At 39.4% G+C, this 17,339-nt stretch overlaps 1 protein-coding gene across 1 annotated transcript in view; it reads right to left on the reverse strand.

Annotated features, from left to right (window-relative positions):
* Window positions 1-547: 547 nt before the first annotated feature.
* LOC137645944 (BTB/POZ domain-containing protein KCTD9-like) overlaps window positions 548-17,339 on the reverse strand; it is a 131,717-nt gene continuing 114,925 nt past the window's right edge. Inside the window, exons 8-9 of the mRNA XM_068379016.1 lie at window positions 15,238-15,371; window positions 548-736 (exon numbers count right to left, since the gene is read on the reverse strand). Coding sequence (XP_068235117.1) covers window positions 611-736; window positions 15,238-15,371 — 260 coding nt within the window. The 3' untranslated portion in view covers window positions 548-610. The remainder of the gene's footprint in view (window positions 737-15,237; window positions 15,372-17,339) is intronic.

Consider the following 17,339-nt stretch of genomic DNA (forward strand, 5'->3'; position numbering starts at 1 on the left):
TACCTGTATGGGGAGATTCACAGAAATAAGAATTCTAATAATAAAATTACTTATTTCTATACTTACCTAATATTCATATACATGTCTGCCCTCCTCCCCACTAACTCGTATATCAAGAGGAGGGATAATATTGACTTCAAAATTGAAGACTTTACAGTACTACCCAACGCAGCAACCTGGGCGTATTACCACTTATTGCTAAAGGCCTCTGTTTCTTTTTTGAGGGCATTACTATTTGATGAAGTGAACAAAAATGGGATAATGTTTAAATTTTAGAAATTTTACGGCAAAGTGTCAATTAAACTTGGCTTCTGGAGAAGCAATATGATTATCAGGTGAGTGTGGAAATGTGAAATTTTATTATCAAAATTTTAATATTTTCTGGTTTAATCTTGAAGCGTACTAGAGTACTTTTAGTACTGCCTGAAAAATTAACCAAAGCTACTGTTACAGTGTAACTAATCTTGCCTTGAAAAAATATCTGGAATAACATAGATCATACGGAACTTATATCAACACACACTTGAAAGAGAATTATAGTAAAATAATACACATTCATATTTATATTTACCTAAAAAAAGTTAAATTCACCTTAAAACTATAAAATTAATTAAAGGTCACAGGTCATAGTTTGAGACATATGAAGAGGAGTGAGCATTAATTCAAAAGCAGCATCCTTTAGGTTAGCACCTCGTAAATTGGCCTCTTGCAAATCACTCCCGGATAAATCACAATTCTGTGGAAAAAAAAAAAAGTTTTAATGGGAATGTCATACTGTACTTGCAAATACTGGAAAAAAGTATGGTAATTCTTTACACAATGATTCTATAAAGAAAAAAAAAATATTTTTGGGCTCAGCCATGTCGTCCTGATGGAAGGTTCCTTAAGGCAGCTTTCTAAGGGATATTTGGCTACAGTCATACTCCCAGAGAATTGACCATAGGTCTCCAGAATTCTAACTCCTGGCGTGAGTATCCTTAATACAACTCTTAAGGATATCGCATAATATCAAGGGACGTATTACTTGATACGACACATGGCAATCTTCACCCCGTAAAGATTTATCGCTTTGAGGGGGAAGAGTCGCAAAATTGAAGGGGAGCCGTTATTAAGGTTACCCGCTGGATCCCCTCCCGGTACCACCCCAGCCAACCATTCCTTTAGTAGTAGCGAATTAAGCACGGTGTTTCTCCCAATTGCTCTAGGTGTTGTTACTATTATAAAGGATTATTACAATGCAATCTCCAGCATCTTCATCCTCTGGAAAGTTGAGTATTTAATCTTTCCAGTGTATAAATTTTGGGTCCCTTCTCACAGTTGAATTAGCATAGTTTAGATGTGTTTAGTGGAGCAGAGCCATCACCGAGGCGGCCACTTTGGACCGCTGTCGTACACCATAAATGCTTTATTTAGTTAGTAGTACGACGTTCCCGGTATTTAACTATAATGAATTGTAGCTATTTAGGCAAATCATACTAGTGAAGATAAGATTTACACATGTAATATTTCCTCTTCTGTTAAAACGTTTTGATAGTATACGTTAGGGCCTCGGTGATATAGGTAGGCGAGATCCCGACTCGGGTTAGGTTAGCCTAACATGTTTTAGTATACTTTAGTAACGTTATCCCCGTTTATTCTCTCGTATCGTTTTATTAATTCAAGCGGAGATAGAACATCTCCTAGAATTACTATTACAATTCGATGCTCTTCTCTTTTAGAGATATAAGGATAAACCCTTCCTTCCCTCCGAGTGCCGCCATTAGGCGGCAACCCTATCTTAGAGTAGTGTACTCCAGCTTGACTGAGATAGTGTTTCTGTCCATCCTCTTTGCCGGTGAGTATCCCGGCTTTGAAATACGACAGTAACTCACGAGTATTTAGTCTTGTTGCCGGAAACACTACCGATGGGGGGGGACTAGTCATTCCCCTGCCGGTTACACCGTTGCCAGCATAGGAAGCCCGGCTTCCCTAGTCCACAACCGAAAGTGGTAGTACAATTGCCGCCACCTTTCTCCCTTGTGGACTAGAAGACATGTCTTATATCTGGCAATGTCTTAGACTAAGGAATCGTTATTCCTCTGCCGCAAAAGACGGCACCGGCAAGGAAACATTTGCAGCCGAAAGCAGGAGGCATACCTGCCGCCTTCCTTCTATGCAAATCATAAGACCCCTTCCCTTCCCCCATCTGTCCTTTAGTGTCACGATCCCTGTGGCCGGTATTCTACAATCACCCCGCTAGCCGGGCTGATTACGATGCCGGCCGGGCTCCTACAGGCTCCGGGAAAGGTTCTGCCGGCCGTGACGGCTGCCGGTGGGAGACCCATTACAACTTTGAGTATTCTTCAGTCCTCCCTTGGACTGCCATCCACAAACCCTGTAACCGGCAGTGCAGCCGGCAACAGATATTGTGGCTGGATGGAAGCTAGAATTAATACATTCTCTCCCCGTCCATTTGAATCCTCATTTTGAAAAGAAGGCAGTAGAGACAGTAGTCCCTACAACCCTAATTATTGTATTAAACTATAATAATACGGTAGTCCTTCTCTCCATTCTTTCTCTCTTTCTGTCGGCTAGTGCCGCCAGGTACTAGCCTAGCCCGGTAGTACACCGGCAGATCTACAGTATAAGATTATACAGTAGCCAGTATTCCTGCAGTATAGCAAATACAGCAGTTAGAAAACTACAGTATATGACATACAATAGTATGATTTTCCAACATACTCTGCGTATCCTTTCACAGTCCACTGTTGAGACTGCTAAGTAAATGTTGAGGTGAAGCATTCCTTCAACATTCTGATGTATCCTAGATCATTGGAACACATATATTTACCCTACAGTATTAATATTTCACTTGTGAGGAGTTAGTGTTAGTATACACTGACTTAAGCTCTAAGTATTAGAGCTATGCTACCCTATATTTCCCTAATAAGGAAATTTAAAATATTAATATTGAGGGAGGTCACAGCAATTGCCTGGACAGGAAACACTGATATGTGTCCTTCCTATTTCCTTTCTAGCTTACTATCCTAAGCTATAATTATAAAAGTAATGATTACTATTTAATACATGTGAATATATTTATCAGTATGATAAATTACCCCATACTCATTTCACTCTTTCCTTCGTTACAGGAGGAGGGCAAGGTGAAGTGTGCAGTCATGTTCTGCAACCGCAAAAGGAGGGCCTTTTGTGGCCACAAGATGTGCAGGTCTCATGCCCCCGCTGCATCGTATTTGGATCCCTGAGGTACTGTAACCCGTATTTTTAGCATATATTATATCAATAATACAAATAACCTAATACTCATTCACCCTTTTCTCCCTTACAGGAGGAGCCGATGGCGAAGTGTACAGTGGTGTTCTGCAACCACAAGAGTAAGAACTTTTGTGGGCATCCGGTGTACAGGTCTTATGCCCCTGCCGCATCGTATCTGGATCTCTGAGGTTCTGGGACCCGAAAGGTCACTCCAATCGCTTGACCTTGCTGACTGACGGCTTTGTAAAAGACATCCCTGACACTACGGAGTCAAGGGATACAGCAAAGGAAACCCAACAAAGGTGAGTATGAGGCTTCCAGAAGAACTTTCAGGGACCTTACCTACCTAACAAATCTTTGAAGTACCTACTGTTCTCTAAGGCTCAATCGAATACGTTTGTGCCTCAGGCACAGGTCCAGCCTCCCTCTATCCAATGGACGGTGGACACGGATATCAACAGGCACTGCAGGGCTTGGACATCCACCAAGATCGGATGTCAGAGGCATCCATTGACACCAGAAAGGACCTACTGCAAGAAGGCCCTAAATAAGGAGGGGTTCAACCACCCACGGAGAAAGAATGATCTGTTTAGACGATGACTGAGGCATCTCAGCTCACTGTGCCGGCATATTAACTTATGCCGTCAACCTCTTCAACCCCAAACTCCCCAACTGGCTAGACAGTTCGGCAGGAGCGAAACGCTCATAGAGTCGATCCAGCAGATGCTGACACTGTTCCAGAAGGAACGAGAGGAGAATAAGCAAGATCTCAAAGAGAGGAAAAGAGAGGTACAGGGAAGGAAATGCCCTGGCGCTTCCAGGGGCTCCGAAAAGCCCCTTAAAATATCTGACCTCCCTCACTGTTCCGAACCAACCCGTGGGTAGACGGAGCACATGCCCAGGTTGAATAGGAAGCTTTATATCTCCTAGAAGTTAGGGCCCAATCCCTTTGAAAAGCTTCTATTCTGACCCAGCTTTCAGCGCACCCAGATTGCTTTGTGAGACTACGAAATGAACCTATATCCCGCGAAGGAAGTCATTGTCCTCGAACATGACAAGGCCCAAGCCATCCTTACCAAGACCCAGAAAGGGGCCGGATATAATAACTCTATACAGTATATAATAACTCTAAAGTCTCAGCATTAAACAAGAAGCATCCAACCATCATTGCTCCTTCCTCATGAGCCTTCCCCCTTTCGGGGAAAGCTCTAGAAAGGGTCAGGAGAGCAGTCGAAGAGGGCAAACCCTGCCCAATCCTAGAGAAAGGCAAACCATAATCTCTAGCTATGCCCACCTGCGAGGAGAAGTGGAAAGAAGTACATCTAACTTTCTCCATCTTGAAGTTGGATCCGAAGATAGCAGGTCAGCAGTTTAACGAGAACCTTCCAAAGTTGACAAACCATCCTTTGAGAAGGGAACAGGAGACAAAAGATAAGCTTGTCGCCTCCCTGTCTCATCAGAACCGCTTAAGAAATGTGTGCAGGCCTTTATTAATGCCCCACCCTTGTGATGGATTTGTAGGTTTTTCTCAGGTCAAAAAAGGACCGGTAGAGACCATGTGTTTGCTGCATCAACGGTGAAACACGAACCCAGAAAACTGATTTCATCAGGTATCTGGGGCATAGACCCTTTCTCACAGGAAGTGGTCCAAGAAGTCATTACCAAAGCCACCAAGGAGAATGGGAACCTGCTCCAAAAGTGGGGCATGTCCTCAAAGAGGAAATCATCAATAGAACTGCACAATTTCCGACCGTGACCATGATCACGGTGCCTCAAATGGTAGCCCAGCCGTAAACCACCTTCTAAATGGTTTTTCATCAGATGGTAGCCAGTCACCTGTATTTAATCCAGGCTTTCAAAGGCACTTGACCACCTTTCGGCCCTACAAGGTAAGGGCTCGTAAAGAGGATCCTCCGGAAATCCCCCAAGGGTGGAGGAGCACGTCGTCACGGAAATATATCCTCAGGAACCTCTAAACAATGTGAGGTTCCAGGTAGGAGGCAGACTTTCCACTTTTGGGATCGTTGGACCTTCGATCCTTGGGTCCACAGCCAAATTATGAATGGACTTGGTTGGAAATGGAATGAAATCCACCCCACCTTCCCAAAATTCTTCCAACTCCCCCCCCCCATTGGAAGAATATGCCTCAGAACTCTTGAATAAGAGGGTAATGAGGAAAGTGAAGTCCATCAAAATTCCAGGGAAGGCTGTTTTATGTTCCCAAGAAGGACTCGGACAGACTCAGAGTCATTCTAGACTTGCCTCTACTCAACAAGTTCATCGAGAACAACAAGTTCCGGATACTTACAGTGCTACACATAAGGACCCTTTTAACAAAAAAAAAGGGGCATATATAGTCTCAATAGACCTGGCAGATGCTTACCGGTACCTACCAGTCAGTCACCCCCTCTCCTCCTACCTAGGAATCAGGCTACAGAAGACAAAATTTGCCTTCACAGCCATGCCCTTTACTAAATATAGCCCCAAAGGTATTCACAAAACTGACGGATTCGATCATCCAGCACCTATGCTCCGAAGGAGTACAGGTAGTAGCATACCTGGACGATTGGCAGGTGCGGGCAGCATCCAAGACTACTTGTCTGCAATCGGCCGGAAAGGTGATCCAGTTCCTGGAACACCTGGGCCTCTAGTCCAGTCGCTAAAAGTCTCGCTTTTCTCCAGCTCACAAGTTCCAATGGTTGGGAATCCATGGGAACTTGCAGTCACAACACCTCTCCATTCTATTAAAGAAGAGGAGAAAAATAGCGGCATCTGTCAGGAGATTAATCCAACACAAGAGGATTTCAAAATGCCAACAGGAAAGAGCACTGGGCTCTCTCCGGTTCGCAGTAGTGACAGACCCGGTGCTAAGAAGCACAGCCAAAGGATGCGACAGGAGTCTGGAGAAGATACGCATCAAACACTCAAAATAATTGACAAGGTTAACACCGACCTGATTGCGCACGCTATTGAGGCCGTGGTCAATGAATAAGAGCCTAGCACAGACAATTTTCTTGCAACCACCACAAAAATCAGTGGCGATACACACGGAAGCCTCCCTGAAAAAACGGGGAGGCCATCCGTATGAAAGGAAAGGGCAAGAAATTGATCATTCCAGTTCAAAAACTTTCACATCAACATCTTGGAGGCTATGACAGTCCTCCTGACGTTGAGGAGAATATCCCCTCGCATAACAGTCCACATCAGATTGGCTCTTAACAACGAGGTGATAGTATTATGTCTAATCGACAAGGCTCGAGTTCACCTCACATCAACCATGTGATGTTAGCCATCTTCTGCCTGGCAAGGAAGAGTAGATGGCATTATCAAGCAGTTCACCTTCAAGGGTTCTGCTATGTGACGGCGGATGCTCTATCCAGGCGAAAGCCAATAGAGACAGAATGGTCCCTAGACGCAGACTCATTCTCCTTTATTCTCGATAAAATTCCCGGAACTGTAGATCGACCTCTTTGCAACGAGTGACAACAAGAACTAGTAGCCCTTTACGAGAACCTTAAGCAGAAGCGATAGACGTCGTGTCTTTCAACTGGAACGGATGGAATCGAATATATCTGCTTCCACTAACCAATCTCCTGCTAAAAGTCCTCGACAAGCTAGTATCCAGCAAAGGAACAGCTCCTGTAGTGGCCCCCCAAATGGCCCAAAAACAATTGGTTTACTCTAGTTCTAGAATTGAAACTGTAGCTGTTTCCTATACTGTACCCAACTTTATCACAACTGGTGCAGAAGTCGGCTCTTACATTTCATCCCCGAGAACCAACAACCTACATTTCAGGATTTTTTCGCCCTAACAGCGAACAAAAGTTCGGGATCTCGAAGAATGTGGCCGACTTCATTATAGAGTACAAGTCAAGTCCAACCAGGAGACAATGTGAATTGTCTTGGAAGAAGGGGGCAGCCCTCGTGGAAACAAGGGGACCAACAGAAATTTCAACCGGTTTCTGTCCCTCTCTCTTCTTTTACCTACGCGATAACCACGTGTAAGTCCACCTTAACTAGACTTCTATTCGCCTTTGAGACAGACCTTATAAGCGAAACCTATTTTAAGGTACCAAAGCATACACTAGACCCAAGCCGACAACCCCTCTACAGCTCATTACATGGTCGGTGGTGAAAGTCTTACACTATGCTTCGAACCTAAACAATGAGGATTGTACTCTAAAGGAGCTAACACAGAAAGTCAATTTTCTGTTCACAATAGCCTCAGGGGCTGGAGTTAATGAAACATTGGCCCTATCAAGGATGTAGGCCATATTCAGTTCACAGAAGAGGGAGAACTGAATCCTTTCCCGATCTTACTTTTCTCGCCAAAAACGGGTTGCCCACCAAAAGGTGGGGTCCTTGGAGAATCTGCCCACTGGGGGAGGATGTCTCCCTATGCCCATTAGGGTGTCTTAAGGTCTATCTTCGTAGAACTTCAGACTTCAAGGAGGGACACCTCTTCCAAGGCGATACCTCAGGATCAAAATCTATGCCTAAAATAACTGAGAGCAATGCTCACCTACTTATTCGCAGAGCGGATCCTGACAGCTCACCTGCAGTTCATGATCCTAAGAAAATTGCTTCTTTTCGGAACTTCTTCCAACACTATTCGAAGCAAGTACATAAGATAAGACATGTTGTGGTGGCGGCGGGTAGTTCTAAAGAACTCGTCGTTTAAACCTGCGACAAACAGGGAACTGCTTTGGGACTTTCCAGTGCATCGGGTGCATGGGTACATTACCCTCAAGTGCAAATCACAACTATGATTAACACACTGTTCCACATAGGTGCATATCTGACCGATAACACTAGTGCCAAGTGAACGTTGTGTCACGGTGTTCATACATTTCCAAAATCTGTACAAATCAGTCAGATTTGGTTTCACATCTCTATTGAGTGGCATCATTTCGATGAAATTACATATTTTCCCAAAAGGAGAAAATATGGACCCTGATGTGTTTTCAATGCCAGATCAGATTCATACCTGATTGTAACTACAATTGATAATTTAGCTACAAGGTAAAGTACTTAACGTATTTGTGTCTTATTGCTGCTATCTCAGTAACAGATGAATAAAGTATACTAGAGTTTTAATTAAACCCAAGAAGGGCCCAACTTGAAATCAGAGTACAGATTTCCAAAGGATAAAGGGTAATCTCTAAGATTTACCGTCCATCCCTATGGAGATACAAACCTTGAATCCTTATAGTCGAAGTCGACACTTTCCCTGCAGGGGGCAGGAAGCGCTAAGCTAGTTCCAAGCTTAGTGGATACGACATATAACGGTAATGTCATATATAAAGGTCTAGGACAACATATAAGGAACTCGTTCAAAGTGAAGGCACTAATACAAACCCACAGATATAATACTTTCAAGTAATTCTCTAGTAAACTTCCATCAGGACAACATGGCTGACCCCAAAAAACGGATTTTGAGAAAAGCGAAAAATCTATTTTTGGATGATATGGCCATGTCGTCCTGAAGGACCCTCCCTCCTTTCTAAAAAGGAGTATACATATACAGTATGTAACAAAGTCCCCACCCAAAACTACTCTATCTGCTGTTATCCATGCTTAATTGCAACAAGGAAAAGTTCGCCGGGGTGGTACCGGGAGGGGATCCACCGGGTAACCTTAATAACGACTCCCCTTCAATTTCGCCACTTATCCCCCTCAAAGCGAAAACTCTATTCGGGGTGAAGATTGCTATGTGTCGTATCAAGAAATACGTCCCCTGATATTATGCGATATCCTTAAGAGTTCTATTGAGGATACTCGTGCCAGGAGTTAGAATTCTGGAGACCTGTGGTCAATTCTCTGGGAGTAGGACTAGCCAAATATCCCTTAGAAAGCTGCCTAAAGGAACCTTCCATCAGGAAGACATGGCCAAATCACCCGAAAATAGATTTTTTGCTTTGCTCAAAATCCATTTTTTCTCACTTTAAAAATTTAACATGAAAAACACAATACAATACACATCCAGAAAATTTTACACACTTTCTTATTTTCTTGCACAACTATCCCTTTGAATGAGAATTTAGTTAACATAATTGATAGGCGTATCCCTTATTGTGTGCTAAGGTACTGAGTGAAGGACAAACCGTGGTTCAAAGATGATTGTAGACGTGCTTATTTAGAGAAGCAGGAGACCTACCATCTTTGGAAGAGTAACAGATCAGATTTGACCTGGAATAACTATACTCAGCTTAGAGTTTTTGCTCAGAAAATTTACGCTTCAACTGAAAAGGGATACAATTTAACCATAAAAGAAACCCTTTCTGGTACAACCAAGGAACATAAGTGGTGGACTACCCTTAAATCTCCACTCTTTGGTGTAATTGTAACAGTTACTCCTTTACTTGAACCAGATGGCTCAGTCACTCAATGTCAACAGGAAAAGGCAACCCTTTTGGCTGATGTGTTTGACAGTAATCAGGGAAATGAGAAACTCAAATTTCCTCATTCCTGTTTTCCTGAGGCTTAACTAACATATTTAGCTCTTTGATCTCGTGAAATTAAAACTCTCTTGATGGACCTTGATGCCTATGGAGGTGTACACCCAAATGGTATTTTTCCTTTGTTTTTTATAAAGACTGCAGATTTCTTAGCTCCAAAGTTATCTGTTATTTTGTGTAAGTTAGAAATAAGAGGAGCTTTTAGCACTTGTTGGAGAATTTGTAATGTTACTCCACTATGTAAATGTGTTTGTGGTACCTCAAGTCCAACTGATTACTGCCCAATTTCCATAACTCCAATATTATCTAAAGTTTTTTAACATCTTCTGACAAAACGTCTTAATAGATTTGCTGAAGGTAATCATATATTCCCTTATATTCCCTAGTTTGCAATTTGGTTTTCGTAAAGGCCTTGGAGCATGTGATGCCCTTTTTATAATCTCCAATGCTGTACAGATATCCCTTGATTGTGGCCAAGAAGTGTGTATGATTGGCCTTGATTTTAGTGCCGCCTTTGACCGTGTTAATCATGAGGCCCTTGTTTTCAAACTCAAACAGTTGGGAGTGGGTGGGTTGTTTCTTAGCATTATTATTGAATTTTTAATTATGAGATCTCAAAGAGTTGTTGTTGATGGCCACCATAGTGAGTATAGGAATGTGATATCTGGTGTTCCACAGGGTAGTGTTCTTGGCCCATTACTTTTCATACATGACAAGTGGTTTGGCCTAGAAAACAAGCTTGTTGCATATGCAGATGATGCTACTCTCTTTGCATCAATTCCATCTCTTGAATGTACTGTAGATCTGGGGTTGTTGAATCCCTTAATAGAGATCTTGCTAAAATTAGTGCATGGTGCAAATTATGGGGTATGAGGTTGAATCCTAACAAAATGCACAGTAGGATTGTAAGTAGGTCAAGGACAATGGATCCTCAACATCCGTATCTCAGCCTTGATAATGTTTCTTTAACTTTGTACGACTTAAAATTTCAGGTGCGATTCTTGACAGTAAATTTACTTTTGAGAAATACATTAAGTCTGTGTCTTCTTTAATTGCACAAAAAAATTGGCTTAATGAGAAAGTATTTTAAAATTTTCGGTGATCAATCTATTCTGAAGAAGTGTCTTAATTCTTTCATTCTTCCTTGATTCAAGTATTGTTCTCCTGTCTGGTCTTCAGCTGCTGATTCTCATCTTAATTTGTTGGACAGGAACGTACGGTCCATAAAATTTCTTATTCCTGACCTAGACATTAATCTTTGGCACTGTCATTCAATTAGTTCATTATGCATATTGCATAAGATTTTTCATAATTTTGACCATTCTTTACATTCAGATTTTCCCGGACAGTTCCATCCTGTTCGTAATACTAGGAATGCAGTTAATTCTAATAGTCATGCTGTCTCCATCATGAGGCCCAATACAGTGATACCTCTGGATACGAAAGTTTCTGCTTACGAAAAATTCAGGATGCGAAAATTGATTCGAAGATTTTTATGCCCCAGGATACGGATAAAATTTCAGGATACGAAAACCTTACGAGATCCCAACTCTTCGCCGAGAGTAATTTTAAAAAGCGCGCGCCGCCTGACTTTGAACTTGGGTAGACTCACTTACAGCCTCCCGCTCACTCATTGGTTATCTCCCTACTCAGACGCTAGCTGACGCCATAAGATCCTGCTTTCCTATTGGTCGGCAACTATCCCAGCTTGCCTACGCACGGGCGTTCATCTCTCTCTCTCTCTTTTCGTTCCGACCGCGGTATCGTTAACAGACATTGTGTGCTTTCGCTTGTTTGACTTAGTGTTAATATACAGTACATTCGTACGCCACGTGTTATCGTTAATAAACATTCGTTACTGTGCACTGTACTGTATTAGTGTTTACTATACATAGACTGTATATAACGTTACGTAGTGTATTATATTACGTTTGCCTAACGCATTTTAGAAATGTGTTGAAAAGTAGGCAGAAACAAGCTTCAATGGATAGTTTCTTATTAAAGAGGCCAGCGGTATTAGTAGACCAAGACGAAGGTGAAAGTGAAGAAAAGAAACAGAAAAGAGGAAGGGATGAAGAATTAGAAGGTGAAAGTAAAGAAAAGAAACAGAAAAAAGAAAGTGATGAAGAAGTAGAAGAGATTTAGAAAATAAGAAAAACGTAAAGTTATAAAAAAGCAAAAAAAAAAAAATTCAATTTTAAGTTTTACGTTACCGTTAAGTGTTAAAGTAATTTTTTCTTTCATTCTATAGTTTTCCATACGTAATGTTAAGTGTTAATTATTTCTTCCATTTTTTCATTTCGTAAAGTTTAAGTGTTAATGTGTTAAGTGTGTAAATTACTGTACGTAGTCTGTCACTTGTTACGTAGTGTATTATATTACGTTTGCCTAACGCATTTTAGAAATGTGTTGAAAAGTAGGCAGAAACAAGCTTCAATGGATAGTTTCTTATTAAAGAGGCCAGCGGTATTAGTAGACCAAGACGAAGGTGAAAGTGAAGAAAAGAAACAGAAAAGAGGAAGGGATGAAGAATTAGAAGGTGAAAGTAAAGAAAAGAAACAGAAAAAAGAAAGTGATGAAGAAGTAGAAGAGATTTAGAAAATAAGAAAAACGTAAAGTTATAAAAAAGCAAAAAAAAAAAAAATTCAATTTTAAGTTTTATGTTACCGTTAAGTGTTAAAGTAATTTTTTCTTTCATTTTATAGTTTTCCATACGTAATGTTAAGTGTTAATTATTTCTTCCATTTTTTTATTTCGTAAAGTTTAAGTGTTAATGTGTTAGGTGTGTAAATTACTGTAAGTAGTCTGTCACTTGTTACGTTTTCTGCCTTATGCCATCCTCCTCTGCCGCGACTTCGCTATCGGACATCGTCTCAATCAAAAGGTAAGTTTCAACTTTTTTGTTACACTAATTAACTGTAACCTTTTTTTCAGAGTGTACATGTATCAATCATTAATTTAGGTGTACGTACAGGTAACAATACACCTTCACTGATCTAAATGCTTTACGTACATACAGTACCGTAACTTTTATACAGTAGTAAAGAAAACGGACCATTTTCTTTGGGCTTGGGGGGGATAACTTGGCTATAACTACATTATTGAATAATCTCATAGTGGTTTCTGGAATGGATTAGGCTGTTTTTAACGGTTGTGTTAATTATTGAATTATAGAAATAGCTGCATTGCATGTTTATTACTACAGTTTAGCGTGTTTATGAAAGAAAGGGTGACTTTTTATAAGGCTTGGAACGGATTAGGCTATTTACATGTAAAACACGACTCAGGATACGAAAATATCAGGATACGAAACCGCATCCTGAACGGATTAATTTCGTATCCTGAGGCATCACTGTACTACATAGTATTCTAGAATTTTTATTCCAGCTGTGACCAAGTTGTGGAATGATCTTCCTAATCGGGTAGTTGAATTAGTAGAACTTCAAAAGTTCAAACTTGCAGCAAATGTTTTTATGTTGAACATGCTGACATAAGTCTTATCATAGTTTATAAATGACTTATCTGTTTTGATGTTGTTACTGTTTTTAGAATAATCTTTGTTAATTATTTCTCATCGTTTATTTATTTCCCTACTTCCTTTCTTTACTAGGCTATTTTCCTTGTTGGAGCCCTTGGGCCTATAGCATCTTGCTTTTCCAACTAGGGTTGTAGCTTGGCTAGTAGTAGTAGTAGTAGTAGTAGTAGTAGTAGTAGTAAATAATAAATAATAATAAATAATAATAATAATAATAATAATAATAATAATAATAATAATAATAAATCAATAAACTAATAAATTAATTAATAAATAAATAAACAAATAATAACAATAATAATAATAATAATAATAATTAGGATTTTACAGTATATATTGTGACATGCCACCCGTAAATTGAAAAAAAAAAATAAACTAATAAGCATAATGTTCAAAAGGGGAACACCATCTTTACATTGATGAAGTGAACAGTTCGGATAAATGCTTTCTGCTTGGTTGAGATGAAAGCCTTATTTCATGTACAGTAGTATTTAAATCTGTGCAAAATTAGGCCCAGAAAAGTGTGCTTGGGTGTACCCTAAAGTATAGGAATTCCAGAAAAATAAACTGTATACTGCCATGATACATTGTCATAGCACACCCCAAGAAATTTAAAATGAAAATTTTTCAATTAACAAATAGTTATAAAACCAAAAAATTTCATACAAATTCTATTTTTTACATGAAATAACATAATTAATTCTAATGATAATTATCATTGAAGTGAGAGAGAGAGAGAGAGAGAGAGAGAGAGAGAGAGAGAGAGAGAGAGAGAGAGAGAGAGAGAGAGAGAGAGAGAGAGAGAGAGAGGAGAGAGAGAGTCTTTCCTTAGTAATTAAATGCTGATAATTTTTTGTGTATTTACTTTAAAAAATTTCTTAAAATCTTTCTGTCAGTTTCATTGGTAACATATTAACAGCATGAGTTTAGTGCAGAATAGTTTGCAGGTATTAGTGATAAATTTATTGTGTATATTAAGTTTGTTTTATCATTACTGGTTTTCTATTATTTTTGCCTTCTCCCAATCAAAGATTTTGCAAAGGACATACGTTCACTCTTGTCATTGTTTATTCATTTGTTTGTGAGCAATTTTACACAATAACTATAAAGTACCAATTTTGATCAAACTTGGTAGTCATGTTGGGTATGAATCAAGGATGAATCTGTAACATTTTGGATAAAGTACATCCAAGTACAAGTACGCAGCAGCACAGTACTTTGAGAATAATTACAAAGTCAGGTAAATGACTAAATATTTTGTTGGTTTATTTTTGTGTTAGTTAACAACATTACACAAAAAACTACAGAAGCAATTTAAACAAAATTTGGTAAGAGCAAAATAAGACAGCTTGACGTGGCAAAGGCATGTTCTCTAGTTATTATTTTTATTTTCATTAGTGCTCTTATACTGGGCAGTATACAGTACAGTAGAAAAGCTAAAAAGGAAAGATAAGACATAGGTGGAAAATAATGTTGCAATCTACACCAATCATAACAGAGAGGACTCCATGAGAAATGTTTAAAATCAAAACTAACAGCAAAAATATTTTGCGGCTCTCAATATGGGAATAACCAAAACTATAAACTTAGAATCCAAGAAAATTGAGGTATGACTGTACCTTGATAATCCTGAACTAAGACCTACTGTACAAACCATAAAGTTAACACCACACAAGGGTTGAGACAAAGGTCAACATTCTCTTACTAAGTAGATAGAAGAAGTTAAGATGATTGAGTCGTTTACAAAGACCATTAGCCTGGTTTCTACCCAGTAGTATCAGTGTGATACACTGCAGCATAGGTTAATCCCCAGAAAGGAGGGATATAGGGGTTGAGAGAAAAATGTTTCTTGTGTTTTTAGTATAAGGCCAAGAACCTCATACCTCAAAGATTTCAATCATGTGACTCACAAGTAAGATTCATCAAAATAAATAATAAATTCTGTTTACTTATCAATTCATAGTACAGTACTTTATTAGGCAAACATACCTCCAAATCAGCACCGGCTAAAACAGCTGCCCGTAAATCACAGTTCTTGAGGTTGGCATTCTTTAACGTTGCAACTCTGAGATTTACACCAGCCAGCATGCTGCCTTCCAACACTGCCCCTCTAAGATTTACACCTGAAAGTAGAGGAAAACCAATTCAGTTTGGGAGAATAATAAGCATAATAGAAGCTGTGTAAGGGTGAATTAAATCTACATTTACAGAATAGTAAATATTTCCAGTTACTTCCAAGGAGGTTGCAACCTGATGGCTGGGAGCTCATTATATGTCCACCATCTGCATCGACACGCTACAAACTATTCCTGCTCTTCAGTTAATAATGCCGACCTCGTTTTATGCTTATGAATGTAATCAAAGATTCGACAAAAATTTAAATTCTATTATTACATTTCATTGGTAAGTACTTTATTTTCGATGTTATGCTTACCACATCCTTGAACTATATCAAAATGGTACGAGCAAGTTGGTGGAAAACCAGGATTTGCTACTCTTTCCTTTTCAGCATTGAAGATGAAAGCTGATGCGACACTGAAAACTGGTAAACCATTATTATGTTCATTAATAATGGAATAATTAGCAATTAAGCAACAAATCAAATGCGATGGCACAAGATCTTACGGTTTGCTAACATCGGTATTGAACTGGATGATGATAGCATTTCAGTTGCAAGAGAAATACTTGTATTTATGGTTAACTTAATGAATGGCAGTTGGTAATACCAATAGGCGATATTTTGATAAACGGACTAGGTGCAACTGAGCGAGTTAATTTGTTAAGTAAAGGTTTGGCTAAGCTTCATTAAGTGGGGATCAAAATTATCTCTTTGACTTTTGATGGACTATCAACGAATGCTGTTATGGTGAAAGAGCTTGGTTGCAGTCTAGGTTCTGAAAATATAAAAACTTAATTTCTTCATCCAGTGATGCAAGAGCAGATATTCATATTTTTGACTTATGCCATGTTTGAATGTTAATTGGGAATTCTTTAGAGAGAAAAAACATTTTGTTGATGGGTAGGTAAACCTTATTAAGTGGGATTTCATTGAAGAATTACATAAGCTTCAAGAATGCAAGGGCTGGCAATTTGAGACTAAATTAGCATCATAACATCTGACACGGATTAAAAAAAAGATGAATGTTAAACTTGCAGCACAATTACTAAGTGAATCTGTTGCAAAATCACTCCAGTTCTGTCTTCATAACAATTTTGTAGAGTTCAAGGTATGCAAAGCAACAATCAATTTCATTAATATTATAAATAATTTGCTTGATGTGATGAATTCAAGGATTTTGTGAGGGTGAGATTTTAAAAGATCAAAACAAAATGATAATGAAAGATTCTTTAAAGATATTTTGGGCCATACTATATTATATCTAAGACAATTTAAACTTCCATGGGTTAACCTTTGTTGAATTCCAATTGCAAAACTAGCTTTCTTGGATTCCTAATATGTATAAAGAGTTTAATCAAAATATATGATAATCTAATAGATTGTCTTGAACCCCATTTAAAATTTTTGTTAATGTATAAGATGAGCCAAGATCACCTAGAACACTTTTTTGGCCAAGTTAGAATTATGGGAAGATGCAAAAACAACTCAACTGCACATCAGTTTTCGGCTGCTTACAAATGAATTTTAGTTCATAATGACTTGCAAGATGTGCTCAAAGGGAACTGTATACCTCTGGAATTTGTAAACATTCTTTTAGGTTCAAGCATCTGTAGTTGCGTAGAGACCATCAGAGAGGGAACTCACCAGCTCACCTACCTAATGATTAGTGTTGGGTAGGCACTCTTTCATGGCAACAATGAAAATAGTCTTGCATGTAAGGGTTATTTACCTATGCAAAGAACCAAAGTTTTTGCCAGGAGCCGAGAGGTTGGCAAGTAAGGTCTTGTGAATTAATTGTTTGGTGAGGCGAGCGTTAGCGAAGCGAACGCTGGCAAATGTTAGCGGGCGCTGGCAAGCATTAGCGATGCTTGTAAACGTTAGCAAGCGCTGACGAGACAGTTGCGCAGATGTGGAAGCTTGCGCATACGCATGTGCAAGAAACTTAAATGTCAGCGCATGATCTCTCTCCTGT

This window comes from Palaemon carinicauda, chromosome 8 (assembly GCF_036898095.1).
Source record: "Palaemon carinicauda isolate YSFRI2023 chromosome 8, ASM3689809v2, whole genome shotgun sequence".
NCBI lineage: Eukaryota > Metazoa > Arthropoda > Malacostraca > Decapoda > Palaemonidae > Palaemon > Palaemon carinicauda.